The sequence below is a fragment of the Rana temporaria genome, chromosome 1 (genome assembly GCF_905171775.1).
Source record: "Rana temporaria chromosome 1, aRanTem1.1, whole genome shotgun sequence".
Taxonomy (NCBI): domain Eukaryota; kingdom Metazoa; phylum Chordata; class Amphibia; order Anura; family Ranidae; genus Rana; species Rana temporaria.
The window spans coordinates 665,213,785-665,233,003 of record NC_053489.1 but is presented as its reverse complement, the minus strand read 5'-3'; the positions used below and the strand labels follow the sequence as shown (position 1 = coordinate 665,233,003).

Genomic DNA, 19,219 nt, shown 5'->3' with positions numbered 1-19,219 from the left:
CAGCAGCTGAGCTTATATCTGGCCTGATGCGTATTTAGACTGACAGAGAACAGCGGAGGGGGCTCCTTTCACATCATTGCCGGCACATAGTAAAAAACGGCTGTGTACAGTAGGTGTATACAATACAAAAAACTTTAATTACACAATATACACATAATTAATTACAATTTAAATTTTAAAATGTATAAAAGATCTGCTCACGCAAATAGACCCTAATACAACACAAGAAAAAAGAATGTGTGTGTTGCTGCCTCCAGTGGCCAATAATTATAAAAGGATCCAGGTAAAAAAGGACCACACATACAACCACAACCATACACCGATTGTAGCTATATACATAAATACAAACAACAATATTGGAGACAGCCATAGAGATGTTATTAATTTGTTGTACAATATCAATTAAAATGTATGTAATCTCACCTATATACTCTTGGTTAGAAATATATGGAGTCATACAAATTTAAAATTAAGTTAAAATTAAATCAAGATTAAAAATTAAATGAAAGTAAATAAAAAACATGTGAAAAAAAAAACCCATAACCAATAATCCGAAATAAAATAATTTAAATCAAAATCTATGTTGAGGCCATTGGGCACTAAAGACCCCGTTTCGTGTATCCATCTGGACTCACTTTTACTTAATTCTCGTACTTTGTGGCTACCCCTCCAATGGGGTGTGTATTTGTCTATAGCCCAAAATGTCAAATCTTTCGGATTTTGCTGGTGACAGTGCAAAATGACGTGAGACATTATGCTTAGGGAAACCCTTTTCGATGTTTTGCACATGTTCCCTAATGCGTTTCCATAGAGGTCTTTTTGTACGTCCTATGTACTGTAAGGAGCAGGAGCACTGAAGGACATATACCTCACCCTCTGTTCCGCGCGTTAAGAGACCTTTTATTTCATATTCTTTATGGGTGACGTTCGATACGAATTTGGAGCATTTTTGTCCATTAAAATTTTTTGCAAGCATAACAGCGTTTACAAGGGAAGAAACCCTTACCCTGGTAAAAAGTCAGTGAACTACCTTTGGGACTGTATAGATGATGGGAACCCTACATACATCCGAGGCCGGTACTTTTCTTCTCTCTTGTTGAGAATACCCTTCTCCCTTCCTTTTGAGACCAACTCAATAAGCTCCTCCTTGTACTCTCCTGTAGGATTTCCCCTCAGTTTAATATAGGTGTTGATGTCATTAAGTTGACTGCACAGTTCCTCATAATAGTATTCTTTGGATAGAACCACAATGGCCCCGCCTTTGTCAGCAGGCCTAATAATTACTCGTTTGTTGTCTTCCAATTCTTTAATGCCCTTATGTATGGCCTTAGAGTCAGGCATTCTTTTGATTTTTAATTTGTCTAGATCCCTTAGTACCATCTTCTTGAACCTGGGGATTGAAGAGAGACTTGTTTCTTAATGCACTATGTTGTACTCTCCTTTCTTCAATATTCCTATCTAATTGGTTTCTTATAGGTTGATTCAGCATATATTTTTTGATATTCAACTTCCTCGTGTACTTTTGAATATCTACAAATACATCAAATTTGCTTAGATTCCTCCTGGGAGCAAACTTTAGGCCCTTGTCCAATGTGATTATTTCTGTCCATGTTAGTTCAATTCCGCTGATGTTGTATATGCCTTCACCTATTGGACTTTTCTTCTTTTGGATCTTGTATCCCCCCTCGGCATCCCATCTTTCGTTTGGACTTCGAGCGTACATCATCTGTTCGTACCGAGGGGGAGATCTCTCGCTCCTGCGATATTCTAAAAAAGATTGTGCATCCGGTTCATCTCTGTGGTTACTTAATGGCTCATACCTATTTTGAGTATGGATCGGACTTCTCCTATTGTCATATTGGTACTGATCTTTATAGGGTGGGCCACCCTGCTGGTATTGCTGGGATGGACCACCTTGATATTGATACTGTTGTGGTTGCTGTGGATAGGAATCTCTCGGGACTCTTTGATCCTGATTATAATGGCTATGATTCTGGTAACAGCCTTGTTCATGGCCCGCTGAATTACCCTGTTGATTATGAGGAGGATTATGGGATTTGTTCTTATTTTTCCAAAATGGTTTCTTAGGTGACTTGGACCAGGGTTTCTGGTTACCCTTATTTCTCCACCATGGTTTCGGGGTCCTCGGTCCATTGTGGTCATCTCTATAAGGTCTACTCTGATCATTTGGATAATCTCTATATGATCTTTCATACACACCTACAGCCTGTCTCGGGGGTTCAGGTATTCTGTATCTATGATCCCTATCAGGAGATAGGATTTGCACCTCTCTATCAGAAGAGGAAGCTACAGACCCCTTGGTACCATCTCTAAGATTAAGTTGCCATTTATAGGTCTGATGTAATTGGTAGTCATTCATATCCCTCAGATACTTCCTCTTTTTTCATTGTTTGATCTCTAGATCTTTTTGTTCCAGGACTTTGTTAAGTTGATTTGTAAGTGTCACAAAGGAGGGAGAATCTTTATGTCCCTCTAAAGAAGTATTACAATTCCTTATCAAGCGGAAACAGAGAAAAATTCTAAATATTAATAAACAAATTGCAGATTGCAACGTTTTTTTAGAGGGACATAAAGATTCTCCCTCCTTTGTGACACTTACGAATCAACTTAACAAAGTCCTGGAACAAAAAGACCTAGAGATCAAACAACGAAAAAAGAGGAAGTATCTGAGGGATACTAATGACTACCAATTACATCAGACCTATAAATGGCAACTTAATCTTAGAGACGGTACCAAGGGGTCTGTAGCTTCCTCTCCTGATAAAGAGGTGCGAATCCTATCTCCTGATAGGGATCATAGATACAGAATACCTGAACCCCCAAGACAGGCTGTAGGTGTGTATGAAAGATCATATAGAGATTATCCAAATGATCAGAGTAGACCTTATAGAGATGACCACAATGGACCGAGGACCCCGAAACCATGGTGCAGGAAGCAGGGTAACCAGAAACCCTGGTCCAAGTCACCTAAAAAACCATTTTGGAAAAATAAGAACAAATCCCATATATCTTCTCATAATCAACAGGGTAATTCAGCGGGCCATGAACAAGGCTATTACCAGAATCATAGCCATTATAATCAGGATCAAAAAGAGACCCGAGAGATTCCTATCCACAGCAACCACAACAGTATCAATATCAAGGTGGTCCGTCCCAGCAATACCAGCAGGGTGGCCCACCCTATAAAGATCAGTACCAATATGACAATAGGAAAAGTCTGATCCATACTCAAAATAGGTATGAGCCATTAAGTAACCACAGAGATGAACCGGATGCACAATCTTTTTTAGAATATCGCAGGAGCGAGAGATCTCCCCCTCGATACGAACAGATGACGTACGCTCAAAGTCCAAACGAAGGTGATGCCGAGGGGGATACAAGATCCAAAAGAAGAAAAGTCCAATAGGTGAAGGCATATACAACATCAGCGGGATTGAACTAACACGGACAGAAATAATCACATTGGACAAGGACCTAAAGTTTGCTCCCAGGAGGAATCTAAGCAAATTTGATGTATTTGTAGATATTCAAAAGTACACAAGGAAGTTGATTATCAAAAATGCTGAATCAACCTATAAGAAACCAATTAGATAGGAATATTGAAGAAAGGAGAGTACAACATAGTGCATTAGGAAACAAGTCTCTCTTCAATCCCCAGGTTCACAATAACCAACACGTGGAGGTGTTCAAGAAGATGGTACTAAGGGATCTAGACAAATTAAAAATCAAAAGAATGCCTGACTCTAAGGCCATACATAAGGGCATAAAAGAATTGGAAGACAACAAACAAGTAATTATTAGGCCTGCTGACAAAGGCGAGGCCATTGTGGTTCTATCCAAAGAATACTATTATGAGGAACTGTGCAGTCAACTTAATGACATCAACACCTATATTAAATGGAGGGGAAATCCTACAGGAGAGTACAAGGAGGAGCTTATTGAGTTGGTCTCAAAAAGGAAGGGAGAAGGGTATTCTCAACAAGAGAGAAGACAAGTACCGGCCTCGGATGTATGTAGGGTTCCCATCATCTATACAGTCCCAAAGGTAGTTCACTGACTTTTTACCAGGGTAAGGGTTTCTTCCCTTGTAAACGCTGTTATGCTTGCAAAAAAATGAATTTTAATGGACAAAAATGCTCCAAATTCGTATATCGAACGTCACCCATAAAGAATACGAAATAAAAGACCTCTTAACGTGCGGAACAGAGGGTGAGGTATATGTCCTTCAGTGCTCCTGCTCCTTACAGTACATAGGACGTACAAAAAGACCTCTATGGAAATGCATTAGGGACCATGTGCAAAACATCCAAAAGGGTTTCCCTAAGCATAATGTCTCACGTCATTTTGCACTGTCACCAACAAAATCCGAAAGATTTGAAATTTTGGGCTATAGACAAATACACACCCCATTGGAGGGGTAGCCACAAAGTACGAGAATTAAGTAAAAGTGAATCCAGATGGATACACGAAATGGGATCTTTAGCGCCCAATGGCCTCAACATAGATTTTGATTTAAATTGTTTTATTTCGGATTATTGATTATGGTTTTTTTTTCACATGTTTTTATTTACTTTCATTTCATTTTTAATCTTGATTTAATTTAAATGTAATTTTAAATTTGTATGACTCCATATATTTCTAACCAAGAGTATATAGGTGAGATTACATAAATTTTAATTGATATTGTACAACAAATTAATAACATCTCTATGGCTGTTTGTATTTATGTATATAGCTACAATCAGTGTATGGTTGTGGTTGTATGTGTGGTCCTTTTTTACCTGGATCCTTTTATAATTATTGGCCACTGGAGGCAGCAACACACACATTCTTTTTTTCTTGTGTTGTATTAGGGTCTACTTGCGTCAGCAGATCTTTTATACATTTTAAATTTTAAATTGTAATAAATTATGTGTATATTGTGTAATTAAAGTGTTTTGTATTGTATACACCTACTGTACACAGCCGTTTTTTACTATGTGTCGGCAATGATGTGATAGGAGCCCCTTCCGCTGTTCTCTGTCAGTCTAAATACGCAGCAGGCCAGATATAAGCTCACCTGGCAACCCATGACTAAGTCACGTGCCGAGTGACGCAACGCGTGGGGGAGGAGCCTAGTGACGCGATCGACGAACAGCTGTTCGTATGAGGAGATCGCTGCACTGAGCGGCATTGAGAGGCTGCGTACAGAGGCTATCTTTGATCTGGGGATCCGCGAGTGCACCCGCATCACTGCCAGTTGTGTTCTACCTACAATATTGCACCATATTCTTCTTTCTTCCTCTTTCCTATGTGCTGTGTTGCCCTGAAGCTATTCCAAGCGCCAGCCTGAGGTAGGAAGTCCTGTGGAATTCCCCAGCTCACTGCAGGATCTCTCATCCTAATCATTGTATCACTACTGTGAACTGGTCTGTGTGTGTGGGGGGGGGGTTGCTAGTGAGGTTATGTGGTTAGGGGCAGCACAGTGGTGCAGTGAGTAGCACTTTCGCCTAGCAGCAAAGGTTTGCTGGTTCGAATCCCAACCACGACACCATCTGCCTGGAGTTTGCATGTTCTCCCTGTGTCTGCGTGGGTTTCCTCCGGGTACTCCGGTTTCCTCCCACACTCCAAAGACATGCTGGTAGGTAAATTGGATCTTGTCCAAATTGGCCCAGTATATATATGTATATCTGTGTGTATGACTGTGTGTCCGAAGCGTGTCATGATCCTACGGGGTAAAAAATGACCGCACCAGCCAAGCAGATACTGGCTGGAAAAAGCGCCCAGAGGCGATTCAGTTCGCATGCGTTGCGCTATACAAGTCATTCATTCATTCATTCATTATGTATTTTTTCACACTGCACTAATTTATTGGTATTTGATGATACCTCTTACTTTGTGTGCATATTTGATCATATATATTTTTACACGCTGTACACTGTTAGCAGCATTAGTTGGTATCAGCACATTATCACTTTGCTTATATATCTTTTTTGAGTTTGTTCACCTTTTTGTGTATGCAGCTATACCATTTGGGCATTTTTGTTGTTGTGTTTTTTCATTAATATTAATTTAGGAGCGCTGTAGTACCTACTGTATTTTTCACTTTGCCATACTGCTGTGTAATCATTTTGTTTCAAAACAAAATGTATCACTTTAACCACTTGAGGACCCCTTCACGCTGATATACGTCGGCAGAAGGCGGCGCGCTCGCGACCTAGTCCTGAGCTCCGTGACCGCGCCCGCAGGACCCGCAGACCCGATCGCCGCTGGTGTCCCGCGATCGGGTCACAGGAGCTGAAGAATGGGGAGAGGTGAGTGTAAACAAACCTTCCCCGTTCTTCTCTGTGGCTTGTCACTGATCGTCTGTTCCCTGTCATAAGGAACGAAGATCAGTGATGTCACATGTCCACCCCCGTCCCCCTACAGTAAGAAACACACAGTAGGACACACTTAACCCCTTTAGCGCCCCCCTAGTGGTTAACCCCTTCACTGCCATTGTCATTTTCACAGGAATCAGTGCATTTTTATAGCACTTTTCACTGTGAAAATTACAATGGTCCCATAAATGTGTCAAAAGTGTCCGATGTGTCCGCCATAATGTCCCATTCACGAAAAAATCGCTGATCGCCGCCATTACTAGTAAAAAAAAAAAATATTAATAAAAATGCCAGAAAACTATCCCCTTTTTTGTAAACGCTATAACTTTTGCGCAAACCAATCAATAAACACTTATTGTGATTTTTTTACCAAAAATAGGTAGAAGAATACGTATCGGCCTAAACTGAGGAAATTTTTTTTTTATATATATTTTGGGGGATATTTATTATAGCAAAAAGTAAAAAATATTGAATATTTTTTTAAATTGTTGCTCTATTTTTGTTTATAGCGCAAAAAATAAAAACCGCAGAGGTGATCAAATACCACCAAAAGAAAGCTCTATTTGTGGGAAAAAAAGGACGCCAATTTTGTTTGGGAGCCACGTCGCACGACCGCGTAATTGTCAGTTAAAGCGACGCAGTACCGAATCGCAAAAAGGGGCAAGGTCCTTAACCTGCATAATGGTCCGGGTCTTAAGTGGTTAAGGCATTCCCCAATGCCTTATATTATTTAAGGGTTTTATGTGTTTTGAGGGTTGCCCTGGGGAAGAGGGCCAATAAAAAGGTCCTCTTCCCAGTGTACATGATGTTTTGGTGGTAAACGTAAAATGGTAATATCCTTTATTGAAATTACATGAAGAAACTGTAAAACAGCCAGCGTGTTTCGGCCACCAGGCCTTAATCATAAACCATGATTAAGGCCTGACAGCCAAAACTCATTGGATGTTTTACAGCTGCTTTTTGTAATTTCCCACAAAGGATATTACCATTTGACGTTTACCCGAGTGCCCACTGTCCCTTCAGTGGTTCACCTTATACAGAGGCATTGGCAGCCGCTCCCTTCCTTCAATCCTCAGCTCCTCCCAGTCTGAGCACTGGGAGGAGCTGAGGATTGAAGGAAGGGAGCAGCGCCAATACATTGGTCTGCATTGATGACTTTCTGAACTGAACCCCAGCAGATTCGCTCATCCCTTCTCCTAGCGCTCCTGCTTTAAACCATCCCAAACTTTTTATATCATTATAAATAGAGTGGGGAAGGCTTTGAATCTTTGTTACATTTTCAAGTTGCCTGCTTTTGCAATTAGAAGATTCATTCCCATTTTGTATTAATAAAAATATTAAGGCAAAATAGTTGTTTTTTTGGATGGATTAGAACCCCTGTCAGGTTTTATTGCTGTCTGTGCCCCCGTTAGGGAGATTTTACCTCTCCATTTGTTCTGTTTATCATTATCATTGAAACTGGAAGTAAAAGAAAATCCACATTTTTGGGTTGTCCCAAAAGAGGGGGAATTCTCCAATCAGGGGGGTACAGGCAGTACACCTGTAAGGGACCTGAAGGTCCCCAGGGCCCTGGAAGTTAACCGCACTTTATTAAAAAAAAAAAAAAAACATTTATAATTTTGTTATAATTTTTTTTTTATATATTTTTATTTTTTATTTTGTTGTTTTTATTAACCACTTAAGGACCGGACCAATATGCTGCTAAATGACCCAAGGGGTTTTTACAATTCGGCACTGCGTCGCTTTAACAGACAATTGCGCGGTCGTGCGCCGTGGCTCCCAAACAAAATTGGCGTCCCTTTTTTCCCCACAAATAGAGCTTTCTTTTGGTGGTATTTGATCACCTCTGCGGTTTTTATTTTTTGCGCTATAAACAAAAATAGAGCGACAATTTTGAAAAAAATGCAATATTTTTTACTTTTTGCTATAATAAATATCCCCCAAAAACATATATAAAAATGTTTTCCTCAGTTTAGGCCGATACGTATTCTTCTACATATTTTTGGTAAAAAAAAAATCGCAATAAGCGTTTATCGATTGGTTTGCGCAAAATTTATAGCGTTTACAAAATAGGAGATAGTTTTATTATTTTTTTTTTTTTTACTACTAATGGTGGCGATCAGCGATTTTTTTCGTGACTGCGACATTATGGCGGACACTTCGAACAATTTTGACACATTTTTGGGACCATTGTCATTTTCACAGCAAAAAATGCTTTTAATTGTATTGTTTATTGTGAAAATGACAGTTGCAGTTTGGGAGTTAACCACAGGGGGCGCTGTAGGAGTTGGGGTTCACCTAGTGTGTGTTTACAACTGTAGGGGGGTGTGGCTGTAGGTCTGACGTCATTGATCGAGTCTCCCTATAAATGGGATCACTCGATCGATGACGGAGCCACAGTGAAGCACGGGGAAGCCGTGCTTACATACTGCTCTCCCCGTTCTTCAGCCCCGGGGAGCGATCGCGAGGGGGTGGCTAGAAACGAATAGCCGCGCCGTCGTCCCGGATCGCTCCTGAAGCCACGGGAACCACCACATGTACCGGGGGGGGGTCCCGATCGGACCCCCGACCCACGTTAGGCAGAGCACGTACAGGTACGTACATGTGCCTGTCCGTGCCATTCTGCCGACGTAAATGTACATGCGGTGGTCCGGAAGTAGTTAAAGGGCCCAGAGGTCCCTAGGGCCCTGGATGGAAACCCCCCCCTTTTTTTTTATATACATTTTTTTTTAAAGGGCCCAGAGGTGCCCATTTTTTTATAATTTTTTTTTTTATTTGTAATATATTTTTTTATTTTTATTTTTTCCCCAGGGCCCCGGATGGCAACCCCCCTTTTTTTATATATTTTAGATTTTATTTATTTTTTCCTTTCTTTTTTTTCCTTTTATCTTTTTATTAAAGGGCCCGGAGGTCCCCAGGGATGACTACCCTCCTTTTTTTTTATACATTTTTGTATTTATTTTCTTTTTGTAAGGGGCCCATGCCTGAAGCTGTGTAAGGGGCCCCATAATTCCTGATGGCGGCCCTGCCTCCAATAGAGACACTACTGCCGTTCTGGTGACCTGGGGCTCCTCAAGGGATTCCCTTAATTTGTAAGGATTTCCTCGCACTTCCTGTTTGGCTAGCAAATGAAGGGAAATCTCCACACCTCGACAGCTGTTCTAACCCTCCCTTACTCTAACCAAAATGAAAAAAATAAAATAAAAATTTGTCTATATAGTAGTTCTATTTTAAGGTATAGCCTGCATTTACAGGTCTCCAGTGTACTCTTACCTTGGGTTGCATGCGGTCTTTGCCAGTGATAAACTCAAAGATTCCACTTCCTGCCCGGGCCATGCCTTTAATGAGGGACGTGGAGGCTCCTTCACCGATTCCAAATGTAAAACACCTTCAAAGAGGGGTGCAAGTTTAAAAAAAAAATCCCTGTTAACCACTTAAGACCCAGACCATTATGCAGGTTAAGGACCTTGCCCCTTTTTGCGATTCGGCACTGCGTCGCTTTAACTGACAATTGCGCGGTCGTGCGACGCGGCTCCCAAACAAAATTTTTCCCACAAATAGAGATTTCTTTTGGTGGTATTTGATCACCTTCGGGTGATTTTTGGGACCATTGTCATTTTTGCAGCGAACAGTGCTATAAAAATGCACTGATTACTGTGAAAATGATAATGCAGTGAAGGAGTTAACCACTAGGGGATGCTGTAGGGGTTAAGTGTGACCTCATACGTGTTTCTAACTCTAGGTGGGCGGGGCTGGACGTGTGACGTCGGTGATCGTCTTTCCCTATATCAGGGAACAGACGATCACTGGCATTGCCACAGTGAAGAACGGGGGAGGTGTGTTTACAGTTGTGGGCGGAGCAGCGATATCCGGAAGTCACTCCGGGTATCATGGCGGCGACGGAGGAGGTGACTGAGGACCGCTGCGGGGGCTTCAATCTCAGGTAAGTAAGGGTTTACTTCCTCTTTAAGGGTGGATAGGGGAATCCCCTGCACTGTGTTATATTCTGAAAGCAGGGAGGGTGGGGTGGGCTGGGACAAGGGGTGGGCAGGAGGGACAGCCACCCAAGGCGCAGCAGCAGGGCGCTCCCTCACCACATGCAAGCTCCAGATCTTATGTCTGCTCTGACAACTACGGCTGTCACACTGTGCTCCAACATGCCCACTTTCCACTCCATCCGCCCACAACTGATACAAAAACAAGCCGTGCATGTGCAGCTACCTTCCAGCCACAAAAAAAAGCAAGCGATTGGGCATGCATGGTTAACCACTTCCCGACCGCCGCATGTACATATACGTCGGCAGAATGGCACGTACAGGCACATTGGCGTACCTGTACGTCCCTGCCTAGACGTGGGTCGGGGGTCCGATCGGGACATCCCCCGGTACACGCGGCGATCGGGTTCCCTCGGGGAGCGATCCGGGACGACGGCGTGGCTATTTGTTTATAGCCGCTCCGTCGCGATCGCTCCCCGGAGCTGAAGAACGGGGAGAGCTGTGTGTAAACATGGCTTCCCCGTGCTTCACTATGGCGCTGCATCGATCGAGTGATCCCTTTTATAGGGGAGACTCGATCGATGACGTCATTCCTCCAGCCACACCCCCCTACAGTTGTAAACACACACTAAGTGAACACTAAATCCTACAGCGCCACCTGTGGTTAACTCCCAAACTGCAACTGTCATTTTCACAATAAACAATGCAATTTAAATGCATTTTTTGCTGTGAAAATGACAATGGTCCCAAAAATGTGTCAAAATTGTCCGAAGTGTCCGCCATAATGTCGCAGTCACGAAAAAAATCGCTGATCGCCGCCATTAGTAGTAAAAAAAAAAAAAATTTATAAAAATGCAATAAAACTATCCCCTATTTTGTAAACGCTATAAATTTGGCGCAAACCAATCGATAAACGCTTATTGCGATTTTTTTTACCAAAAATAGGTAGAAGAATACGTATCGGCCTAAACTGAGGGGAAAAAATTTATATATGTTTTTGGGGGATATTTTTTTAGAGCAAAAAAGTAAAAAAAAAAATTCAAAATTGTCGCTTTATTTTTGTTTATAGCGCAAAAAATAAAAACCGCAGAGGTGATCAAATACCACCAAAAGAAAGCTCTATTTGTGGGGAAAAAAGGACGCCAATTTTGTTTGGGAGCCACATCGCACGACCGCGCAATTGTCTGTTAAAGCGACGCAGTCCCGAACTGTAAAAACACCTTGGGTCTTTAGGCAGCATTTTGGTCCGGGGCTTAAGTGGTTAATGAACACACTTTGCCAATCATGGACAGCCAAAGCAAGGGGGCAAATAATGGGTACAATGTGGTATACCCATTCTAATCTACAGCATGTATAAGGGGGCACAGTTCTGTATCCTTGCCATGGGCACTGAGCAAACTTCTCCCGGTGCTGGCAGGGGGACTGGACTCCTCCACTGTGTTATTACTGTACATAGATCAGCGCTGCAGCCATTGACTGCAGCTGTTGATCGTGTGTTTTTTTTTTCAAACAGGTCCCTTCAACAGATGCCGATTGATAGATCGACTTCTGTTGAGCTGCAGTGGCCACACATGGAATTAAAGTGGTTGTAAACCCATACAGACCACTTTAACCTACAGGTAAGCCTAGATTAAGGTGTACCTGTAGGTGCAAGATATATCTCCTAAACCTACAAGAAAGGCACCGATGTCTACGGCGCATGCGCTGTAGACAATAGCGTGCAGGCGCACTGAGCGTGCCGTTACTAACGGCGAACATGCCGTTAGTGGCGGCACCCGTGTGCATGCAAGGGAGTGATGTCATCGCGGCTCCGGCCAGTGACAGTGCCGGAACCGCGATATGTGGAAGTCGCTCGTGGAGAGATGGCGCCAACAGAGGAGGTGACCGAGCACCGCTGTGGGGGCTTCGATCTCAGGTAAGTACTTCAAAATGAGCTAGTATGCCTTTATGCGTTTGCCGTGCAAGGTGTTTTTTTTGTTTTTTTTTTAAGGTTTACTTCCTCTTTAAATTTGGCTGGGGCCTGCTGGAACAGCCAGTGAAGCAGATTATCATTGTGATGGGCTAGTAGGAGACAGGGCCGCCATCAGGTGGGTACAGGCAGTACACCTGTAAGGGGTTCGGAGGTCCCCAGGGGCCCAGAGGCTCCCAGGGGCCCGGATGGCAACCCCCCCTTTTGTTTATTTATTTTTTATAAAAAAACATTTTTTTTTATATATTTTTATTTTTTATTAAAGGGCCCAGAGGTCCCCAGGGGCCCGGAGATCCCCAGGGCCCCAGATGACAACCCCCCACCACCCCCCCCCCCTTTTTTTTTTTATAAAAAAAAATATTTTTTTATATGTTTTTTTTATTTCGTTTTTGTTTATATATATATATATATATATTTTTTAAAGGGCCCAGGGGTCTCCAGGGCCCCCTATTTTTATATTTATATATATATATATATATATATATATATATATATTATTAAGAGGTCCCCAGGGCCCCATGTGGCAACCCCCCCCCCCCCTTTTTTTTTTAAATGTTTATTTTATTTATTTTTCTATAGTTTTTGTATTTATTTTTTATTAAAGAGCCCAGAGGTTTATTTTTTTTTATTTTTTATATTTATTAAAGGGCCCAGAGGTCCCCAGGGTCCCGGATGGCAACTCCCCTTTTTTTTATTTATTTTTAGAAAAAAAAATGTTTTATATATATATTTTTGATTTTTGATTTTTCTTCTTTTTATTAAAGGGCCCAGAGGTCCCCAGGGCCCCAGATGGCTACCCCCCTGTTTTTATATAATTATATATATATATATATATATATATATATATATATATATATATATATATATATATATATATATAAAATATAAATTTCAGGTGGCAGTACCCCCCCCCCCCCCGGTTCTCTGCTCCAGGGGGCCCATGCCTGAAGCTGTGTAAGGGGTCCCATATTTCCTGATGGGGCCCTGGTAGGAGAGTTTGGGTTTGTGTCTGTGTGGGGGGAAGGAAACGAGGGAGGTGCATATTCAGAGCGTGTCAGATAAATACATATTTAATTAAATTCAGATAAAATTGACCCAAACAATAAAACCGTCTACATACAAAAGTAGAGTAGTGGTGTGACTCAGTAGTGGAGCAACAATATCATGTCTCGCCAGCAGGTGGCAGAATTATCAGATCCTTTTTAAACTGGCATGTGGTGGAGGATGGTTGGATGGTTGGACTCCATGGCCCAGATTCAAGTAGCAATTGCGCCTGTGTAACCATAGGTTACACAGCGCAATTGCTTACTTGCGCCGGCGTTACGAATGCTCCTGATTCAGGAACATCGTAACGCCGACTGCAGCCTAAAATCTGTGTGGCATAAGGCTCTTATGCCACGCATATCTAGGCTGCATTCTTGCGATGACCGCTAGGGGGCGTTCCCATTGTGGTCAGCGTATAGTATGCAAATTGCATACTAACACCGATTCACAACGTTGCGCGAGCCCTGCGTACGCAATTTACGTCGTTTCCGTACGGCGTGTTTAGCGTAAGGCAGCGCCTTCTAATAGCAGGGGCAGCCAATGCTAAAGTATACCCGTCGTTCCCGCGTCGCGACGTTCGAATTTTACGTAATTTGCGTAAGTGATTCGTGAATGGCGCTGGACGCCATTCACGTTCACTTTGAAGCAAATGACGTCCTTGCGACGTCATTTGCCGCAATGCACGTCGGGAAAGTTTCCCGACGGAGCATGCGCTCTACGCTCGGCGCGGGAGCGCGCCTAATTTAAATGATTCCCGCCCCCTACGGGATCATTTACATTAGGCGCCCTTACGCAGGGCAAGTTTACACAGCGCACACGCAATTTACGGAGCTACTGCTCCGTGAATCGCGGGTAGCGCAGTAAATTTGCGGGGGCGCAGGGCAAAAACGCTGCCCTGCGCCTCCGTAAATAAGGGGCAAATCTACCTGAATCCGGGCCCATGTTACTTATACCGTGAGGTTGGATAAAGTAGTCAGATTTTTATTTACACAAAAAGATGGAATATTTATAATTACCGGTGTTTCTGAGCATTTTTCTGAACTTCGTCAATCACTTGCTTTGTGTTCCCGACTTCTCCGTCTGTGAAGACAAAAAGCTGGAGAGAGGACAGAGAGGGGATCAGATACAAAAGAACAAGGAAAAGATCACATTCGATCCAGCATGCCGCAAGTATAAATGGTAATAATGGAGCAATCATAGGCATGCACACAGGGGCCCAGATTCAGGTAGATTTGCGCAATATTTGCGTGGGCAAAGAGCAAACATTTTTCTCTGCGCCCACGCAAATATTGCGCTTTGCCCGCGATTCACGGAGCAATTGCTCCGTAAATTGCGCGGGCGCTATGCTAATTAGCCCTGCGTAAGGGCGCCTAATGTAAATGATCCCGTAGGGGGCGGGAATCATTTAAATTAGGCGCGCTCCCGCGCCGAGCGAACAGCGCATGCTCCGTCGGGAAACTTTCCCGACGTGCATTGCGGCAAATGACGTCGCAAGGACGTCATTTGCTTCTAAGTGAACGTGAATGGCGTCCAGCGCCATTCACGGTTCACTTACGTAAACGACGTAAATTTGAACGTCGCGAGCGGGAAGCGCAGCTATACTTTAGCATTGGTTGCGCCTGCTATTAGCAGGAGCAGCCTTATGCTAAAGTCGCCGTACGGAAACTCCGTACCTTGCGTGCGCAGGGCCCGCGCAACTTTTGTGAATCGGTGGTAGTATGCAATTTGCATACTATACGCCGATCACAATGGCCGCGCCCCCTAGCGGCCAACGCAAGAATGCAGCCTGGGATGTGAAGGCATAAGGAGGCTTATGTTTGTCACATCCTAGGCTGCAGTCGGTGTAACGAGGTTCCTGAATCAGGAGCACTCGTTACACCGGAGCAAGTAAGCACTTGCGCTGCGCAACCTATGGTTGCGCGGGCGCAAGTGCTTCTTGAATCTGGCCCACGGTGTGCCAGATGTGCCTTGGCACACCCTAATCACCCCTGCTTCCCATCTTCCCCCTGCAGTGCTGCCAGCTTCCCTCCTCTCCTCTCAGGAGCGGGGAAGGGGCTGGTAAATGTCATTAACCAGGTTTCCTTTTCTTGAATGAACTGTACTAATCGTTCCTGTCTTCATGCTCAACTAAATCGTAGTAAACTATGGCCCAGATTCTCGCAGAGTGGCGTAAAACAGCGGCGGCGTAACGCATCTCATTTACGTTACGCGGCCGCAAGTTTTACGGGCAAGTGCTTGATTCACAAAGCACTTGCCTGTAAATTTGCGGCGGCGTAGCGTAAATTCTCCGGCGCAAGCCCGCCTAATTCAAATGATCCAGGTAGGGGGCGTGGATCATTTAAATTAGGCGCGTTCCCGCGCCGATCGTACTGCGCATGCGCCGTCCCTAAAATTTCCCGACGTGCATTGCGCTAAATGACGTCGCAAGGACGTCATTGGTTTCGACGTTAACGTAAATGCCGTCCAGCGCCATTCACGGACGACTTACGCAAACGACGTACTTTTTTAAATTTCGACGCGGGAAACGACGGCCATACTTAACATTGGTTGCCCCTCATATAGCAGGGCCAACTTTACGCGTCGCAAAAGCTACGGAATCGTCGTAAATTCTCTGCGTCGACCGCGCGTACGTTCGGGAATCTCGCGTAAATAGCTTATTTGCATAGACGACGGGGAAAACGACGTCGGCGACACCTAGCGGCTGGAAAAAATAATGCACCTAAGATCTGACAGCGTAAGAGCCTTACGCCTGTCAGATCTAATGGATATCTATGCGTAACAGATTCTAAGAATCAGTCGCATAGATACGCCGGGCCAGATTAGGACTTTCGACGGCGCAAATGGCGTTGCGCCGTCGTAAGCCCTTTGAGAATCTGGCCCTATGTTTAATGCATGCTACAGAGAAAGGAACTGAGGAATCTCAGTTTCCTTCTCTGTCTCAAAAGTGAGACATCAGGGGTCTGTTTAGACCAGGGGTCTCCAAACTTTTCAAACAACGGGCCAGTTTTCTGTCCTTCAGACGTTAAGGGCGCTGGATTGTGGCCATTGGGGGCAGAAAATGTCCTCAGCCCAACATCAGTAAGGGTAAACATGGTCTCAATAGGCCACATTTAAAGAGATTTGCGCATTATTTACGGAGGCGCAGGGCACCGTTTTTGCCCCGCGCCCCCGCAAATTTGCTCCGCTGCCCTTGATTCACGGAGTAGAAGCTCCGTGAATTGCGCGGGCGCGCCGGCAAAATGCCCGGCGCTAGAGCACGCAATTTAAATGATCCCGTAGGGGGCGGGAATCATTTTAAATTAGGCGCGTTCCCACGCCGATCGTAGAGCGCATGCTCCGTCGGGAAACTTTCCCGACGTGCATTGCGGTAAATGACGTCGCAAGGACGTCATTTGCTTCAAAGTGAACGTGAATGGCGTCCAGCGCCATTCACGATTCACTTACGCAAACGACGTAAAATTCAAATTTCGCGACGCGGGAACGACGGGTATACGTAACATGGGCTGCCCCTGCTAATAGCAGGGGCAGCCTTGCGCGAAAACCGCCGTACGTAAACGACGTAAATTGCGTACGCAGGGCTCGCGCAACGTTGTGAATCAGTGTTAGTATGCAATTTGCATACTATACGCTGAGCACAACGTGAACGCCACCTAGCGTCCACCGCAAGAATGCAGCCTAAGATATGCGGGCATAAGAGCCTTATGCCGCGCAGATCTTAGGCTGCAGTCGGCGTAACGAGGTTCCTGAATCAGGAGCACTCGTTACGCCGGGGCAAGTAAGCAATTGCGCTGTGTAACCTATGGTTACACAGGCGCAATTGCTTCTTGAATCCGGCCCAATGTTAGTGATCAATAGGAGGAGGAGTAGTGCTCCATCACTGGTATCAGGGAAAGAAATAGTGCCCTATTGTTGGTGTCAGTGGGAGAAATAGTACCTCATATCATATGGAAGAATAGTCCCCCAAGGGCCGGATGAAGGCTCGCAAAGGGCCGCATTTGGCCCTCGGGTCGCAGTTTGGAGACCCCTGGTTTAGACCCTTGATATTTCACCAAAGTCCTTTAACCACTTGCCGACCGGCTAACGCCGATATACTTTGGCAGAATGGCACGGCTGCACAAAACCCTGTGACCGTGCCGGCGGCACCCGCGGACTCGATGTCCGCTGGGTGCCCGCGATCATGTCACAGAGCTGCAGAACAGGGAGGCATTTCCCTGTTCTGCCTAGTGACATGACAGTGATCTACTGCGCTCTGTCATCGGGAGCAGTGATCTCTGTCGTGTCACTTGCAGCCCAGCCCCCACACACCGTTAGAATCACTCCCTAGGATACACTTAAAGGAGTTGTAAAGGAAAAAAATGTTTTGCCTAAAATTAATGGGCTGGATTCAAGAAGCAATTGCGCCTGTGTAACCATAAGTTACACAGCGCAATTGCTTACTTGCCCCGGCGTAACGAATGCTCCTGATTCAGGAACCTCGTTACGCCGACTGCAGCCTAAGATATGCGCGGCATAAGGCTCTTATGCCCGCATATCTTAGGCTGCATTCTTGCGATGGCCGCTAGGTGGCGTTCCCGTTGTGCTCAGCGTATAGTATGCAAATTGCATACTAACACCGATTCACAACGTTGCGCGAGCCCTGCATACGCAATTTACGTCGTTTCCGTACGGCGGTTTTCGCGTAAGGCTGCCCCTGCTATTAGCAGGGGCAGCCAATGTTACGTATACCCGTCGTTCCCGCGTCGCGAAATTTGAAATTTACGTAGTTTGCGTAAGTGAATCGTGAATGGCGCTGGACGCCATTCACGTTCACTTTGAAGCAAATGACGTCCTTGCGACGTCATTTGCCGCAATGCACGTCGGGAAAGTTTCCCGACGGAGCATGCGCTCTACGATCGGCGCGGGAACGCGCCTAATTTAAATGATTCCCGCCCCCTACGGGATCATTTAAATTGCGCGCGCTTACGCCGGGCATTTTGCCGGCGCGCCCACGCAATTTACGGAGCTACTGCTCCGTGAATCAAGGGCAGCGCAGAAAATTTGCGGGGGCGCAGGGCAAAAACTTTGCCCTGCGCCTCCGTAAAAAAAACGCAATTCTACTTGAATCCAGCCCATTGTCTGCAAGGTAGACAGACAGAATAGTGTAATGATTCTGTTAAAAAACGAGTAATTATCTATTAAATTCCTTCATCTATATCACCTCCGGCGTTCTAGTTTCTGTTCTCTCATTCACTTCCTGGTTTGCGGCGCTCGTTCATGTAAGAACTACATTTCCCAGTATGCATTGCGGCACGCCCAGTAATTCACACCTCCTTGAAGTCTCTAAGGCCGGGTACTCACGACCAAACATGTATGGTGAAAGCGGTCCGTCGGACCGTTTCCACCATACATGTCTGCCAGAGGGCTTCTGTACGATGGTTGTACACACCATCGTACAGAAGTCCGCGCGTAAACAATACGTGGGGCGTGTCCGCGGTGTCGCCGCGTCGATGACGCGGTGTCGCCGCGACAATGACGCGGCGACGTGGGCGGCACGCCTTTAAAATGCTTCCACGCATGCGTCGAAGTCATTCGACGCATGCGAGGGACGGCGGGCGCCTGGACATGTACGGTAGGTCTGTACTGACGACCGTACATGTCCGAGCGGGCAGAATTCCAGCGGACTGTTTTAAAACAAGTCCAGGAATATTTGTCTGCTGGGAAAAGGCCCGGCGGGCAAATGTTTGCTGGAATTCGGCCCGCTCGCGCCCACACACGACCAAACATGTCTGCTGAAACTGGCCTGCGGGCCAGTTTCAGCAGACATGTTTGCTCGTGAGTATGGGGCCTAACAC

At 44.9% G+C, this 19,219-nt stretch overlaps 1 protein-coding gene across 4 annotated transcripts in view; it reads right to left on the bottom strand.

Moving 5' to 3' along the window:
• LOC120924578 (von Willebrand factor A domain-containing protein 5A-like) overlaps nucleotides 1-19,219 on the bottom strand; it is a 134,574-nt gene that overhangs the window by 41,500 nt on the left and 73,855 nt on the right. For 3 of the 4 annotated variants that reach the window (XM_040335561.1, XM_040335563.1, XM_040335564.1), the window contains exons 10-11: nucleotides 14,405-14,484; nucleotides 9,654-9,768 (exon numbers count right to left, since the gene is read on the bottom strand). In XM_040335561.1, the coding sequence (XP_040191495.1) occupies nucleotides 9,654-9,768; nucleotides 14,405-14,484 (195 nt within the window). Of the gene's footprint in view, nucleotides 1-9,653; nucleotides 9,769-14,400; nucleotides 14,485-19,219 lie in introns of those variants that run through there. The other variant, XM_040335565.1, reaches the window with a different exon arrangement.